Source organism: Rhodnius prolixus, unplaced genomic scaffold (assembly GCF_049639745.1).
Source record: "Rhodnius prolixus isolate KJV_2025 unplaced genomic scaffold, Rpr scaffold_3, whole genome shotgun sequence".
Taxonomy (NCBI): domain Eukaryota; kingdom Metazoa; phylum Arthropoda; class Insecta; order Hemiptera; family Reduviidae; genus Rhodnius; species Rhodnius prolixus.
In genome coordinates this window covers 15,994,185-16,012,698 of record NW_027411603.1, presented here as the reverse complement: position 1 = coordinate 16,012,698, position 18,514 = coordinate 15,994,185, and the positions used below count along the sequence as shown (strand labels likewise).

Sequence of the window (18,514 nt, the reverse complement as noted above, 5' to 3'; positions counted from 1 at the left end):
TTGTAAGAAGGTCTTCTTAGTTGTACTTGCCAATACCATCACATCACCTGTGTGACATAACCCTTGTACCATCGTAGTGTACAAATTCCCAGCTAGATTAATCGATAGCCTTCTCACAACCGCCCTAAAACAATATAAAGTAACATTCCCAACACTTCAGATTAAATTTTGTGAAAACAAACAATCTTTATGGTAATTAGGACAAACTATTTAACATTAGCGTAATGTTTAATGACGGCCCAATTTATTTCCGTCCAATGGCTTAATGGAAATTTTCATTTAAACACTAATTCAATAAAACTTCAAATGCATAAATTAAAATATATTTATAGTTTTTATTAATTTTAAAACAAATTGAAATTTTAATACGGAAAGCGTCTTGTTACATTTCTCATTGTAGTTGTCGTTATAATACTAATTAAAGTTTTTAAAAGTATTACCGGCTTGGCACAAGTATTAATAAAAGTGGCGTCAAACTTTATAATTTTCTCGAAATACCTGAATGCTTTCATAAATAATTTAATTACCCAATAATTTTATAAAATGAATAAATAATTATTTTCAAAGAGACTAATTTCTAAAGTGCAATCTAATTATAAACTTGGATTAATATTATTACAGAGTCATAATCCACGTCACTACTTGCGCTTATGATGAAAGAGTAAAGAAGTTGAACTCCCTCTCATCTACTACTTTTGATCATGGTTGCCCAACAATGTTTCGCAAAATGAACCCTCGAAACAGTGACGACACTGATCTTCTCTCACTTGTGAGCCGTAGATACTCTAAGGACTCAAAGGATATAAATGATGCATTACCAGGAAACATTTTCTTGAGTGTGAATCAAGAAAAGCACCTACAGGGACCAAAAAAAAAATTTTTGCTATTTGTGGATAAAAAAAGGTTAGAGCCAAGAAGTTTATTATTATGCCAGAACCTTTCTTGACAATTTGCTTAAGAACATACGCTTATTAGAAATTTATAATGTAAAGGTAAAGCTTTATCTTGTCTCTCAACGCCGCTATTTTTCTAATGACTTCTTCAAACACCCCCCTTTTTTTTTTTATTAAAGTGCAGTAAAGCATTTTTAATTATTACTAAACCTAAAACTAGTCAAGTCTAGAATTTACTTAAATGCTAATTTATATTTCAATTATATTCACTTTCTCAGATTTCAAGGTTAGTTAAAGTTATATTATAAGTTACAAACTGGGCATACGGAATTACTTAAAATAAGAAAAAATGGTACATTGCTTAAAAATGAGAATAAAAGAATAAAAGAATAGTTCATACATTAGAATAATAACTTTAATTACTTAAATAAAAATAAATTACCTACATTACAAAAGGAATTCTTGGCATTCAAGAAACTAAATCTGAATTGATTGGAGAAAACGTTTACGTTAAATTTAAATTAATTTGCAATAATGGTCCAGAAAGGTGAAGATTTATTCATTCTCTTTGTCGTTATTTTTATTATGTTTGTTTTAACTTGTTCCAATCAATGGAAAGTATTGTATTCGAATCAGATTTAATGGGGTTTTCACATGAGTACAAGTTCCAAGTATATTTTTTATAAAGATGGATTGCAAGGATTTCAAAATATCTTTATAGTATTTCTTAGATAAGAAACATTAATAATACAAGGACCGTAATTTTGTTTCTTTTCCGGGAATAAAGAAATTTCGGTGAAACTGGTTGATGCATGTTCAACTAAAATTTCCAATCAATGTGTTGTTTCAAACATGAAACGTAATAATCCAACTTGTTAAGTAGTTGTAGAAAGAGGTCTGGTAGCCTTCAACATTTTCTCTCATCATTATTCTTAAGTTTTCACCCAAAAATTTCTTTAAACTCTGGACATTTGACATCATATTTAATTCTTACCAACAAACAGTATTGTTTGTGCACGTTTGTTATTGTGCATTAGACGAAACCTACGCAACCTCTCTCTGATAACTACTCTAAAACCTTTTTATTATAAAAATAGATTAGTAAAAGTTGTAAATCTATTTTATAAGTATGTAATGAATACAGGAAGAAAAGTCAAGGAGCAATTTTGGAGAATGTAAACAATCAATTGAGTGAAATAGTGCTTCCGGAGAGAAATTTTTTCAAATTCAATTTTAGCCACTCTCATTTAATCCACTTTGAGTTAGGGCCTGCATTTTAGAAAATTGAATAATTTTTCAGTAAAAATACATCAAATAAAAAGTTACAGATCCACATATATCAATTAGTATGTGCAAAGTTTAAAACAAAATTCGATCTATCTGCGTAATTTAGATTTATTTGTTTGGGTACAAGCGTACGTAATGCTCTGACGTCTAATTTTAAATGCTTACTAAATATTACTTGGCTTAAATAGAGTTTCAGAATAATGATTAATTACTTTTGAGAGTTGCGTGTGTCCCAGCATCTAGAAATAATCTTAAAATCAATTTTCTCTTTCTCGTTTGACAGAGATGTTTACATGTTACATACTGTTATTAAATTTGTAGAAGAAGAAGTGAAGAAACAGCCTTTATTAGATTGGAACTTTACAAATCTCTTTCCCTCTCTAAATATATATTTATATATCCAGATGGTGGAAAATAAAATTATATTTCCATAACAAAAAGATAAATAAATATACTTAAATAATAATAAGGCAGTCCTAAAGAGATTGTGCGGTAAATTATAGTCGCAATGCAAAAACAAACTTTTCCATCTAATTCTATTTGAAAAAGTTTTTCCCCTCAATAAATAACTTATTTTTCTTTTCAATCTCGAAGTAGCACAAAACCAATATGTACTTTTAATTTGGTACAAATTATCATAACAGTTCAAATAACTTAAAAAGATTACAGCTAATAGACTACTTTTCTTGAATCTTTAACGAAGTTATACTAAATTGATCATATCTTTCTTTCTCAGCTATCTCGGCCATGTACGTGCCTCCGCTAATGCATATTTGAGATCTTTTGGATCAAAGAAATAAAGTTTTTTTGAGCAAACAGCTTTTGAAACTGGTCACAAAATTGAAATCTCATTCGGCCAAGTCATGACTAAGTTTAGGATATGTTAATTATGACAAGGTGCCAGTACTAAGCGAGACCTGAGATTAATGTTTTCAATGTAGATTCTAAGTTCAGAGGATCACCACCAGTAAGGGCTGTTTTCTTATACTCTTTCACCCTACAGCATGACAGATACCCAGAAGTACATCAAACTGACCAAGGCAAATTAGTCTCTCTGTCAACACCTACCCAATTAGGGATTGCCAACAAGGTTTGGTACAAATATCTTGAGCGAAGCCAGACTATTCGAAAATATACTCCCCTTTTTTAATAATTTCACTGCCACACTTCTAATAGTCAACAGTCTTCAACTATTTCAATTAAAAATCTTTGTCATTCTCCCCAGGGACACATTATTCCCTTTGTAGAAATCCTGCAAACAAGATCGCAGTTTTCTTCTGCTAGAAACATCAGATATGATCGAACTACACTATTGCTCGTGCCCATTAACCATTATGGGAATAAAGGGAACACGTCATTAATGAGCCCGGAGTATTACTATCCTTCCTTTCAGATTTAGATCTGGCTGTGAGTTCTGTAAATATATCTCACATGTTAAGAAGAGCGAATACATTTCTAATTATTTTAAATAGCAAGAGAAAGTTTTTAATTAATTTCCAACCTTTTTGTTCCCTGTTATGATTGAGAACAAAACTTATTGAGATGCAAATGAATTGCGCGTGTATAAAATAACTTTTTCCATTTCGCTTTCATATTTTATGGATGATCATTATTTTGAAAAAAAAAAAAAAATCTATTGAAAATACTTTTATAAATGGAACTCTTGAATCATACGAACAAACAAATATGAAGTTTAGACATCATTAAATATATATTCAAAAAAAAGAGATTTATTTTAAATAAAGAGTTGAATTTATAACTGCTGAACCAATTTATCATAACTGGAACGGTTAAAATCACCCACTTCAATAAACTTTTTTTTAATTAACACGCTGTTCTGGAACGCCTGACTATTGATAACATGGTTTTATTACAAACTTCCTTTTTAAAAAATCGGCTTTATCGATGAAATAATAAACAAAATTCATCACAGTTCTATTAAGAACTTATTTTTGTAAAAAAAAATGCTTTATTTTGAATTATTTTTGTTTGTTTTTAAATTAACATCCTATCGCAAGAAGGTTTTCTATGTATAAACCAATTTTTACTTTCATAGATTATATTTTGTTATCAATTGCTGCATTCTTAAACTTAAGACTAAAGTTTTAATTTTAATTATAAAAAAAAAAAATATATACATCTGTACCTCGGAAGGAAAAGGCACCATGTCCATTTTTTTCGATTTTCAGATTTTGACATCATTTTACAAATTTTTTGTTTTTTTTTTACAGGTGTAAAGCACTATGTCCTATGTTTACTATTAAGCGATTTATGTATTTTTAAAAAGCGCTATGATACTTCATTACTTAAGGGTAAAAGGCACTACATGGGCATAAATTTTTTCACAATGGAGATCAAAATAAAATATTTTAAAATATGGGAGGTTAAGTGGCCATACCAACTATAATAATAATGGTGAGAAGTACAGGAAAGAGTATAACCGGAAAAGTGGAACAAAAAATGAATTTGGAAAAATATCTTTATTTGGCTCCCCTGTAAACTTTACTTTTTGTGACATGGTGCCTTTTCCCTCCGAGGTACAGATATATAGGTGTATATACAAATAAATTCGTCTAATCTTTAAATAGATGAACAAAAATTCAAGTTTTTCAACAAGAATTTAATTTTATTTTCTCAAGTTTTTATTCTAAGTAAAATTTGATTTTTCTAAATGAAAAGAAAACTACGGACTTCGTTACACCTGATAACAAGTTTCATTACTTTAGAATGGTTTCTTAACTACTCCATAAATGATCCTATAAAAAAGGAAGGATTTAAGATAGTCAGCTAATAGAATGCTTGATATTTTATATTGCAGATCTTTTACATTTTCGTTGAGAGACCGCTGGAATTCAATGATAGTTCAGAGTAGAATTCTTCAAGCGGACAGAGATTATTTAAACATAGTGATAACGTCGAAAAAACGCGATACAAGTGCCAAAATGTTGCCTAAATCTGAGATAAATTAGAAACTGTTGAAAATTTGTTGAGGCTCGTAGTGCTGGATAGTGTTGATTTCATCTGTTTAAACACGTAAACAACCCTGACCGGCTTTCGTCCGTCATCAAAGGGCTGATTAGTGAATCAACAAGTGTAGTACTACTAAACTAGATTCATCATCTGATGGATAAAATCAACGGTGAATTATAACCGATTTTACAATGAATTCAGTTTTGGCCTAACGAAAGAAGCAAAAATTAGGTTTGTGCCATTAAATGTGATTTACATACACCTTATTTGCAACAAAATGAGTCTCAGATGTCCCCAACCTCGGATTCAAACTCTTAGGAATTATTTAAGCAAAGTCCTACTTTTAGAGACAGAGTAATCTTAATTTTGACTAGTTATTTTTTTTTTTAGGATCACTTTTTTGTTTTTCTATCTGCGCAGAATTCGAATTGGCCATTTATTTTTGTCTTCAATTTTATTATTATTATTAAATAATGACATTTCATTTATGTAATTTCAATAGCTAAGAAAGACTCGTCAAAAGTAAGTCTTAGTTAATTGAAGTTACAATTCAAACTTTAAACTTAAAGCTGAGAAGTTTAAAGTTAAATTAAATTAGTTTTTAATATTTTTTAAGCAAAATTAAACTACTTACCGAAGACCCGCGTCAATATAAATTGCAGATTTACCATTACTAAATAAAAGCGAAGTTCTGTCCAATTAAATTTACAAAAAAAATCACGAATGAAATGAAACTAAAGAATAAGAATTAATCTGTCAGGCTAGACGAACACGAATGAACATCATCATTTATATAATTAAGACATTTTATGGTCACCAAACGTTTTATCGCTTTATGACGGATTAATAAGGCTAAGATAATAAATTACATTTTACAATCTCATAAAAATCTGAGATTTATATTAAAAAAAAAAATAAAGAACTTTACTAGAAGCCGTTATTAATTGAATATATTTTATGATGGTTGGCTTATTTATCATGAATATTGTGGTAATAAATGATATTATTGGTAAGGTGATTCTTTACGAGCTACCAATGAGATAAGGAAACTTCAGGCATTTTTATATGTTTTATTTGTTTTTCTTTTTTATTGGAAAAACTTGGGTAACCAATTCGCAACCTTTTTTTTCTCTATATAAATATTAAATTATTCCCAGCTGTAAAACAGAAAACTTATTTTCATGAATGGAAGCGTAACTGATGTAAAAGCAAAATAAAAGAAAGGCAGTGCTTAACATGCTTCTTCATTATTCCATTCGGAATATAAATGGACCCATTAATGTTTGATTCTCCCACTTTTTTTTGTTGTTTTTGTTCATTCTTTTATCAAACTTTATACCGCCGAGAATTAAGGAAACAATTGGCCATTACACAGATTGCGCCAGATCTCATTTTTGTTCGTAAATTTTGTCGAATAATTTCTTTTTGTGTCTTAATTTAATGTTCAGAGAAAATGTTACCAAACAATTCAAATTTTTAGCGTTGTAAGCTATATCTTGTTTGATTCAACCAACCAATAAAATGTTATATTTTTATGTCTTTGGATGAGATTCTTGCAGGTGGTTAGAAATGCACGGAAACCTATTTATGGCTCTCTGTGATAATGTCGTACTATAAAGAGGTCACGTGATCATGGCAGGACACTGAACAAGGCGCGTACAGGGCAGTGCACTTCAAAACAACTTGACACCTTTTACAGGCGCCTTTACTTGTCTGCAACCACACGCAGTTAAAAAATTAAAGGGCCACTGGAAGAAGCCCACAGTATAACCTTTTTAGAAGAATAACGCAGACAACACTTTGTTATTAGTGCAAAGAGGAGTGTTAATAGTGATGGGGAAAAGAAGTTATGCCAATTTATGAGATAAATTTTTACACAAGACAAAAATTGTGCAAAAATTTAAAAAAAGTAATACAGAAAAATTTTAAATTCTTTTTGATTGCGTGCTTAGTACCTCGTATTGCCACCGTGAGCTTGAATAACAGCATGCACACATCTTGACATGCTCCTTATTAGGCGCCTGATGATTTTTAGTGGAATTCTTTCCCATTCTTCTCTTAGCTCTGGTAATGTCCTAACCCGGGTCAGGACGATTGCGAATGTTTTGCCCCAGCTGTGGTCCCATAAGTGTTCAATCGGATTTAAATCTGAGCTACAAGCTGGCCAGCCGAGAGTCTGAATGTTATTGGCATTTATGAACTCACGTACCATATTTGCAGTATGAGGGCAGACTACATCATGCATGAAAATTAATTGATCTCCACCACTAAGTGCTCTTCCGCGGACCTAGATTCGTAACACTTCATTGATGTACGGCTGAGATTTCAAACGCCCATTCGTGAACACAATCAAGTCACTTTTGTCAGTGAAAGAAATTCCTGCCCAAACCAAATTTGATCCGCCGCCAAATGGTGACGTTGGTTGTAGTGCACAAGGGAGAAAACGTTCGTTTCCTCGTCTCCATACTCTCATTCGCCCATCATTTCTGTACAGAGTAAATTTGGACTCAACAGAGAAGAAAAAACTTTCCTCCATTGCCCGATGCGCCATTTGCGATGGTCCCTGGCAAACAGATTTCTGCCTTCTGCTCAACTGTGCCACTTTTATCGGGTACCTGGAACGCAGACCACCGATTACGAACGGTTTGAGCAGAAATCACGGTTCTTGTGGCACGCCTGAGGTCACTTTGGATAGCAGGTGAGATGGTTTGGCGATTTTTGAGGACTTGTAGCCACATGAATCGGTGGTCCTCATTTAATGAAGTGGATCTTGGCCGGCCCTACTCTGGTCGTCACGTGAGTTCTCCTGTCTCCTGGTATCTCCCCCGTAATCACTGGATTACAGAATCGCCGGCCTACTTCCCGCACTCCTAGGCCTTCCTCAATTAATGTTACAACCCTACAAACGTCAAATTCTCATAGATGCCACCTTAAACTTTGCTGGGGATCCATAACACATAAAACAATAGCAAACACCAGTAAAAACTGTCCACAACGTTAAAGACTTAGTAGAAGAAATAGAGATAGAGTAGAAATAGTCCCATATTGGTCAATATGAACAAAATTAAAGAAAACATGGAGAAAAATGGTCAAAGAAAACAACAGCCTCTTGAGACAGGTCTGAGAGTTTGTCTTAATCCTAACCACAATTATATCTCTTCAAAACAAGTTCCAGAGTGCACTCATTTTACTTGGAAAAACGACAACACAAAGTGGCCCTTTAATTTTTTTGCCATTGTGTATTACCTGCACCAATTCGATTTCAAGTATGGTTAGTTTATTTTATGATTATAATTTAACATATTTATTGCTGGTTTTATAAGTTTATTTTGAAATTATTGTTATTTTTCTCTATTGTGAGTGTATTCACAGTATTTGCCGATCATCAAATTAAAAATAAATGCACACTAATTTATAAAATTTAAAACCTAATCTGGGTTTGATAACTTCTCTTTACTTTGTATATATATCTATAAAACTTGTAACATATACATCTTCCAACATAATCTTACTCGTTAAGACTTAAAATATCTATTCCTCCCGACATTTTCGATGCTTTTCCAAATTGTAATCAATGACTTTTGTTTGACACATTTTTGAACATAGACATTGTAAAAAAAAAAAAATCTTGTACAATATTTGAGTTTTGTACAGAAAAACAAGAAAAGAAAACCAAAAATGTAAATAGAAAAGCTCACTTAAGGAAACAATCTGCGTGCTAAGTGATACCATTTAATGGGTAACAAAAGAACTAACTTAAAAATATATTTACAAAGAATAATCTGTTATTACTATGATTTAGCTGTTTTAAACATTTCTATAGAATCTACAACAATCAAAAACAAGGAGTTTAATTTTCTAACACTGTCGATATTTAGCAAATATTTTAATTTTGTTTCACTGTCGGCATTTTTGGCGTGATATAGAGTTACTCGGGCAATATAGCACTAAATGATTTAAGGGATCAACAATTAGTTTCTGACAGAGCAGGCATTGGTCTGACATTGATTAATAGGCAAGGTTAATTCTGGCTTTTTTTTAAAAATATTTTATGATATAAAATATTATTATTATTTAAAAAGAAGAATCGATTGTTAAATTTCATACTGATAGTGAAGGCCGCCCACTAATAGGATTAAATGTTAAAAAAATATTGATAAAATTGTTATATTTCAACAATAACACGATAAAAGCACAAACAAAAATTACCTTTTACTGCCATACTTCTCAGTATCAGGATAAACGATACACACCAAATTTAGTTACAACAAAAATAGTTACTAAATGCTGTCAACCCAGGCGAAACTATCCCTTTCTTTAAAACTGCAAAAAAGTTAACTTAACTGTGTTAGGAGATAACTATTATTATTCTATTATCTATATACTTGAAATTATAAATATGAACTTGGAACTATTTGTATCATTGCGTTTTTAGACAGAAATTACAACTATTTTGCTAATTACCAACTATTTTTCTAAATACGAATTTTACTATAATTTGACACTTTTATTATCCAAAAGAAATTTTGAATAATAGATATCCGCTTTTTATTTGATGATACAGCTCTTTATTGACAAAACAATTAACTTTTAGAAAACTCTACTTTCAATTCAAAAGCAGTAAATTCAATTCCTTCAAATTAGAAAGTAAAAATTCTACAAATGGCTTGGCCATCAGAGAAATAAAAGATGACTAAAGACAAACTCAAATCTATAAAGATTACTAATTTCTTTAGTTTCTAGAGAAAAAAAAGGTTTGTTAAAAGAATTGAAGGTATAAAGAAATATGACTTATTTATGAAAATAAAGAAATAAATTCTATGATGTTCGTGACATTCAGAGCCGCTCTCGCGTCATTCACTCCCCCAGATATTATGATCATAAAAGACAATACTGCAATAGTCAAAAGTGACTTATTTTTATGTTAAGTTTGCTTCCTTTCAAAAATATGGTTTAGTTGAGGTAAGAACTTTTTTTTTTTTTGTAGGGCTGGAATGAATAAAGAGGCATGTTGTGGACTTTTTGCCGCAAAGAAAAAGGTTAGCAGAACATAAGAGGAAGAGTCCCTGCTAACCCCTGAGTGGGAAACTGACAATTGGAAACAACACCATTGCTAAATAAAACTGAAAATCATGCATTTTCGCCAAGAAAAATAAAAAGTCTCGATCTATAGGAAAAGATTGCTAAGAAAATAAAAATAATAAAAACGTATCAAATATTCTGGAATGAAAGGTAAAAAGCCAACGGAGCGACGTTTTAAAGAAGGCAATGATAGTTCTAGAAGTGTTATAAAAAGGTTTATTAAATTCGTGATTTAAGTTCAGCCGTCTTACGCTTCTATCCGCTTCTGTAAATATAAACTTAATACAATTAGCTGCACTAACCTGGAATACGCCAATATATCGTCTTGGCCGAGTGTTTTGCTGGTCGAAAACAATAACAGATTCTTCCAAAAAAACACATTTTACTTATGTAAAGATAAAAATAAATTTCAGGTGACCTTATCTTGTGAGTCGCTTGTCCTTCATGAGGAAAACATTTCTTGGAAGTATTAACAGAAACACTTTGTTTACTGCATTCTTGAATTAGTTGTATTACACAATAATATATTTCTAATGGTAGCGATTATTCATAAAAATAATAATCAAAAGAAGTAGGAAAATTGTAAAAATTTTAATAACAATTAAGTTATAGATAATAATTTCAAGGTTGCTTTCAAGCAATTTTAAATACTGATTACCTACACACCACCTCTTTACTTTACGATAAATAATGCCTACAATAGAAATATTGAAAAAGTAAAAGAAAATATAAAATAAATTCATACCGACATACAGAAACATAAATTAAATAAAAATCAGTTACCGTTGCATTATTTCCAGCAAGAAATAATAGGTCGGATAAGTCACGAGGAAGAAGAAATGGAAAGAGACAGCTGAGATATTATACTATTTAAAATGTAAGACCATTGGAATAGATGAAGCTGCTATTTTTTTAATTTTTTTGTTACCAATATATTACATATTGAGGAGGCCATAGTGGCTTTAATTAAACGCCAATTGGTTTTTTGTTTTTGCAATTCTCAAAACAATAAATAAATGGTTAATGTAATTAAAAATTATAATAATAACAATTGGGTGATAATGTTCTGAGCTTCAGCTTTAACCATCTCTTACTGATATTCTCTATCTTGTTTGGCCAAATTCAAATCCTCCTCGACATTCCTTAGTCACTTCTATCGGGATTGGCCCATTGGTCTAAACCCTTAAGGAGTTAGATGTAAATTCCTCCATTCAAGTGCTAATGGCCCTGCCACGGCAATCTCTTGATTTTCTTAAGTACTATAACATGAATTATATAGTCCAATGTGTTTAACACCAGATGTTTTAGAATTGTATTTTGCTTTTCAGGAAATTGGAGTAAATTCAGGGATAACTTCCCCGATCTAGCGATATTTTGTTCCGCTTGTTTATATCGGATTGTGCTGTTTGGTAGGTGGCTATATAATTATTACTAATGTAAACCACAAAGCTAAGATGCATCGCGGTACTGGGTTCAATTCCCGGTCTAGGCTTTGAATTTATGAGAAATTTATAGTAAAGTATGTTAGATCGTTGCCTCCGTCCACAATACCTAATAGGTAAATTGGACGTAAAGCCTGCCTGAAAAAAACGGCATTACTTTTTCAGGTGGGCTTAACGTTCAGCTACTGATCAGACTGTTACTAATGTTATGGACACTATTAGTTGAAATCTTGTGCGAATCTTTTGCCAACCTTAGCACAAACCGGCCCTGCTCATTGCTCTCTTCATCGCTTCTTCTCCACTCTATTGACTGTTATTATTATTTGTATGTTGTATTGATTGATTGGCATAGGCTTGTATGTTCATCTTAAAGTGAAAAATAATGGAAAACAAACTTTGAAGGCGAAAAGTATTAAAATCATATGATTTAATTTAATAAATGAACATAAATTAAACATTCTCTTAAAGTTAGTTGAAAAAGATTCGAAAATCATTTCGAGAAATGGTTTTCCATTAACAATAAACTTGATAATGGTCCATCCATTGAGAAACTGTAATTTCCTTGTGCAATCTTGTTTCTCTTATTATCTTATGCAATTTTATTTTATGTCTCATTTGAATTTTATGTTTGTGACGTTAACAAAAGTTTACAATCTTGACATTAAAGTCTTTCCCTTTTCAAGTGGTGATAATCTCTAGATTTGTGAAACTTATTGCTAAATAAAGTCATTTCAAGAGAATGAGATTATTTTATACAATCTCCTATAATGTAGTCGCATTCTATAAAAAGTACCTGTTATTTTATATTTCTTTCTTAATTTTAGAAAATTAAGATTTAGTAATCGGAAGAAATACAGATTCTGGAAAAGACTAAGATTGCTTACTTTTACTAGAATTTAATATTTGTTCCTGAAATATTTCTACTTTAAAAATATTATTCCTTTAAAATCATTGGGAGCAGATTTCGCCAGGTCACAGTCAAAAATTTAGGAAATTTGTTTGAATGACGGAATCATTTAATTTAATTTTTTTGAAGAAATAATATTTACAGATTAATGTTGTGGATAAGAATTACATTTTATTTAAGTAGATTCTTTATGACAAGATTTTATTAGGAGAAATGACTTTTATTTTATGAACTAATAATACAATAGACTTAGTAATTTAGTTCTGCATGCACAAATTGCTTATAATGGGCTTCACCGATACTTTTGAATAAATATATTAATTGTATTTGTTGCAGATATAATTTGAAAAGCAAGAATATTCATTGTACTATGTTCAATTCCCCATTTACTTTTTATTGGAAAGATTTGGAAGTGAATTATTAGTAGCCTCAAAATGGCTCCGGATCGGTAATTGGAGGTAAAGCTCTTCTGAAGAAAAAGGTACTTTTTATTTGAATTTAGGAATTGTCTTTTCTTTGAAAAATTGAATTAAATTGCCCTTTACTGAGTTACATCTGGCCCTTTTTTAACCCTTCTTATACTACTAACTTTTCTGAAACATTTCTCTCAGTTGTGAATTTCAAATGAATTGAAAGTAAATAATAATTTTCAACTTTATAGTGAAAACATTTTTACAGTTGGCCAGGTATGAATGGTCGTACAGTTTGTGTATCTGAATATAATCAAGATGAAAAAAAATTTAAAAGTTATTTAAAAAGGAAGAAAAAGTTAGATGTCTCTTTGAATGAAAACATTTTTAATTTGCATAGTATTGGAAAACTGTGACACCATTCTCCCTTCTCATTCAGCTTCTCTCAGGAAATACAATGTTACGTTTAATTCCTAAACCCTTCCAACTTCTCTCTTTTGTCTTTTTTTTGTCTACAGCAGGTTAATAACAGAAAACTATTTCTTTTAAAGATTAGAATTAAGAGATAAAATGAAATGAATTGGAAAAGAAATTCTCTGCCTTCTTTAGCTACAACAGTTGTGTCTTCATTTCAAATTTAAATACTTTAATTAAGTACATTTTATAATAAAATATGCTTTTCTTTTAAGGAATAATGTTAGAACATTGAAATGTTTTTAAGTAATTCAAATTATTTCCTTCCTCAATAAATATAAGCCAATATAATTGGGAAATCGCGTTTTGCCACTTGCATTCCTATCATAATAAGTTGTTAGCAGGCGAAGTTTCTACAGACTGAAAAATAAGTTAAGCACGCATGAAAAATGTAGATTTGAATTTATTCAGAAATACAAATCAATTTAGGTTTGGTTATTTTTTTTTGTGCGGAAAATTTTACGGAACAAATTAATAGATTTTTATTACCTTTTTTTACGGCGCCAGGATTATTAGCGCCATCATGATTACTCCAGGGCCTAGAGTCTAGGCCAATGAAGGCAGCATAATTCCTACAGCCTAATGTGAAAATTACAACTAAACATTTAATTTGAGTATCGATCCATATTCTTTGCTGTTTTTCATACACATTCTCAGATATTCTGGCCTAAAACTTCATCTTTTTTGACCAATCCTCCAAGTTCTCCATTGATCTTACAAATCAAGGGATCACTTGTGAATTTATTTCAACCGTCTTCTAATAGCTTTAAGAATGCGAACATATTACCGAACTACCTACGTTTGTTTCCTAAATGTGGAGTAGTGCTTGGTAGTAACCTGAGTTGGGACCATCCAACTACCTCTTGGTTGTTCCTTCTGCGCTTACATTGTTGACTGTAATTGGATAATGATCGCCGCTGAACAATATTTCATCGGAGACAAAACATACATTTGAAAGAAATTAATGGATATTACCCCCGAATACTCAGAATTTCAGGTGGGTGTTGGTTTAGTGGTCAAGAGCGTGGCTTTGTAAGTGGGATATCCCCAGTTCGAATCCCGCGTATGAGTACTTATCTGTTAGACAAAATTGTTTTGGAGTAAAGTATGAGCTTCCGCCCTTGTCCACGACACTTAATTGGTAGTTGAACGTTAAGCCCTGCCTGAAAAAATAGGCGATTACTTTATTTTCCTTAGAATGGAATACCTACTCGATCGCTATACGTTCTCTACGGTGATAAAGGGGAAGTAAAAGTATAAAATGAGTTTTCTGTTTAAGCGCTGGGTGGGTTACTTCCCTCTACTTATTAGATTGAAACAAACTCAGCTATGGTCATACAAATATTCAAATATTTTTCAAATATGGATACCATCAATATGAATTAGTACTTACGTTCCATCACGATCAGAACCAATAAACAAGGAAAAGTACAGAATGATGCTTTTAGTCAACACATATAAGGCGGGTATGACACTAAATACAAATACAGTAATTGATATTGCGCTATATACCTTCAAAATATTTTAATAACACTCTATTATTATTCTCAAAAAATTTCCCAAGGTTACGGTTCTACCAAGTTACAGCAATAGAACGTCACTTGCCACCTTATTATAAATGGAAAACTAATACCCCACAGCTTGCGAAAGGAATTTATAAAAATAAGCATCTTTCAATCAGAGATCGAATCTATGAGTTGTAAAACTAATATTTGTAAATTTATTTAGAAAATTATTCTTAGAAATTCGGCTAATTATTAACTTTTTGTTTATTGTTGAAAGCGCATTGCTGAATGACCCCTCGGTTGCATACGATACTTGATCATTTAGATCTCAAATCTGGTCCATCAGTTTTGTTTGGATTAAATTAACAGGTTTTAAAAGTTAAAAACGATTCAGTCCAGCCATTAAATCTAGCTAATTCTTTATAAGAAAAGGGATTAGATTGCTCTCAATGGTTAATTTAGTGGTTAACGCATTGGATACCAAGTGGAGACCCGGGTTTGAATCCAGCTACCGGCTCTGGAGTTTCTTACAACGTACTTTCCGGTGAAAAACGTTTTATCTGTCCGGAGGCCCGCAATGCAAGGAATAAGGTTCTGGGCGCCAATGCCACTAACTAAGAAAGAAACGATAAGAATTTATTATAAAACAAAAAAGGTTTATTAGGGCCGTCCTTTATTTTGGATTGAATTTCCTAAATATTATTTAACATTAGTTCAGAATACTAGGTTCCAGCCTAGACTGAAACACTATCTACAACAATCCCAGTACAGCCTACTCAAAAAACCATTACAATATTTAAACTTATCCAAAGCTATCCTCGGTTCACAGCACATAATATATTCAACCCTGAATATGTCAAGCCATAAAAGACGTTTGACTACTCCAACAAGAAATTTAACAAAATACTCATTTTACATAATAAGAAATCTCATGCTTGTCATTTGGAAGCAAAAAGCTGCGGAAAAAAAGGAATCCAGGCTCTGATCAGACTCATTTTTTGTCGACCATAGTTAAGCAATTTAATTCAATACCCTTAAGACTTAAGTTCACGGCGAAAGAAGTCAAACCCTCAAACAAATTCGGACTTGAAAGTATTGAAGTAAATATTTTTTTTAATTGGAGGCTTAAGAATCTTAAAACTATAAATTTCACATGATTTAATTTCCTTAAATCTCAATTAAAATGTTCTTCATTTTATACATGTTAAATGTGTAAAAGGAAAAATAGATTAATTTATTTTTCAATTTAATAAAACATTCTTCCTTTATTAATTTATATTTAAATTTATTATAAAGTGTAATGAGTTTTTAATTAATTTTAGCTCGCCCATTATGGGATAAATTAGTTTTTTAATTTTCATTAATTATTATTTAGTAATTAAATCTAATAGAAAACTTGATTGTAAAAAAAATTGTAACGATGGGAAGTAGTCATTTTTTCAAAAGCGTTTCCTGAAATATTATTTTATATAGTAGAATAGGCTTTTCATTATATTACTCGAATATACTATCTGTAACTCAGTGTTCAACTTAATAAAAAACCAACATGAAAGGAAAGGAATATAAAAGAGCTTTTTTGACCCTTATACCTGCCAGTCTTTGATAAAACAGTCGAAGGGAATAAGAACTTCATTAAAATCTGCTTGAAATAAATTATTTATTGAGGAGAGCAAAGGAATATGCTTAGTATTTAATAAAGTGCTTAATATAGCACAAAATATAAATATTTTTAGATATAAAACTATATTACTAATTATCAAAATTAATTATCTCCTTACAAATACATACTTGGCCCTATTCTTTTCCCAATATCCACAAGCGCTATTCTAACCACCAGAAACATATTTATGCTTTATTTTCCTGATGACATAGTTATCCTTATATCCAACGAAGTCATCGCGTCTCAAACGCTAAAGTTTCATTTTAGTTTTGACGAATGGTTTGAGAAATGGGGAATTATAATTACCACAGAGAAATATAATCACCTCAAGCACTATTACTATTGGAAGGACCACTTGCTCTCGCTACACCTAAATAGCGAATTCCTTCCTTGATAATGTTCGATACTTGTAACATAATGTGAACAAAAGATTTAACTTGGGAGCTACATACAAAAAGTGAATGGAACTAAACCGTACACACGTTTACTCGTCGTCAGCTGTTCTCATCTTACACTAGTCAATAAAGTTCTTTCTTGCCTACACACTATACTTAATCCTTTGTGGACAAATTTCCAAATATCAGCGACTGCTAACAATCCAATTCCAAATTCTTCGCCGATTTTTTACAATCCAGTATAAAAAATTTCACAATTCCTGTCCTCTCCTCAACACTACCTTAATTCAAAAATCTTCTGCCTATTAATTTTCTGGAAAATCCACTAAAATACTGAGATCACTGACTGAATAAAAGAGTATAAGAATGTTTGTAAATATATTAAATTGAAAATATTTCTCTCTCTTTTCCTACAATTAAGCTCATATCTCCACTGTAATTACTCTCATTTACCTTAATTCTTCCTTATCTCATTAACTATCTGTAGCCTGCAAACCCCTAATTCCTTGGTTGGGTATTATTAAATATTTAGAACTGTCGTCAGGAACAGCAGCTCCACTCTTGCTTTCATCTTTTGCACTTATCACATTTATTTGTTGAATGTTAGTTGAGCTGCAAACATGAAATAAAAATATAATTTTATACTGGGACATCTTAAAAAAAAACTACCTACACGCTTAGAAATTTCATAACCTTGCTACTTAAGATATTAAGATGTTGAGTGGCTTTTTATCTTGGGTTATAAATTGTACACTTAAGAGTGCTTAACAGGAATATATATTATATTTATATACAATTTTAGGCCATATGTTTGGCCTACAATTGTTTATGACGACTTTTGCTGGGTACACTTTGTGCTAAATATGGGGGAAGTCGAGCAACTGCGGAGGCAAATAAAATGTTCATCAGCTGAATACTGAAAATGTTAATTAAATTGTTTTCTTTATTATAGCTGAATTAAACATGAACGTTCTTCATATATACACCTGGATCAATTAAATGAAATTTATCATTTCCATTTTTAAATTTGTTATTAAAGTCGTACAAGAGAAGCATTGTATTATATTGCAGTAACAATTAACAACGAGAAGATGAAATCATATTGCTGTTTTAATTGGCTATTAGTACTAAGAATTAAAAAAAAAGAATTTGAAAGTTTGAACGGATTGAGATAATTATTATACTTTCCCTTGCAGTTATATAAACTAATCTAAGAAATAAATAATTAAAAGAAAATCCTGACCTGTGGCCGCATAAAAAAAAAAAAATTCTTATGAAGTCAGTGGGTAATCTTAATGAATGCATTGGATGCCTAAAATATTCTGTAAGTATTTTATTAATTCAAGGCAATGTTAGTACATATCCATTTCGCAATGCTCATAATTTTAAAATATACTTCAGATCCTCTGATTTGATGTTTTCTTGCTCTCAATAAAATCGCGTCGAGCACTTAATTCATTAGCTGATACATTGGAACAGTTTTTTTGTT

General features: G+C 31.1%; 1 protein-coding gene across 5 annotated transcripts in view; it reads right to left on the bottom strand.

The window, feature by feature from the left end:
• Nucleotides 1–14,985, bottom strand: part of LOC141453006 (putative inorganic phosphate cotransporter) — a 34,595-nt gene extending 19,610 nt beyond the window's left edge. The window contains exon 1 of one of the 5 annotated variants that reach the window (XM_074125678.1): nucleotides 14,859–14,985. In XM_074125678.1, coding sequence (XP_073981779.1) covers nucleotides 14,859–14,865 — 7 coding nt within the window. In that variant the 5' untranslated portion in view covers nucleotides 14,866–14,985. Of the gene's footprint in view, nucleotides 1–5,784; nucleotides 5,945–9,359; nucleotides 9,520–10,534; nucleotides 10,742–14,858 lie in introns of those variants that run through there. The other 4 variants (XM_074125675.1, XM_074125673.1, XM_074125677.1 and 1 more) reach the window with 4 other exon arrangements.
• Nucleotides 14,986–18,514: the final 3,529 nt, after the last annotated feature.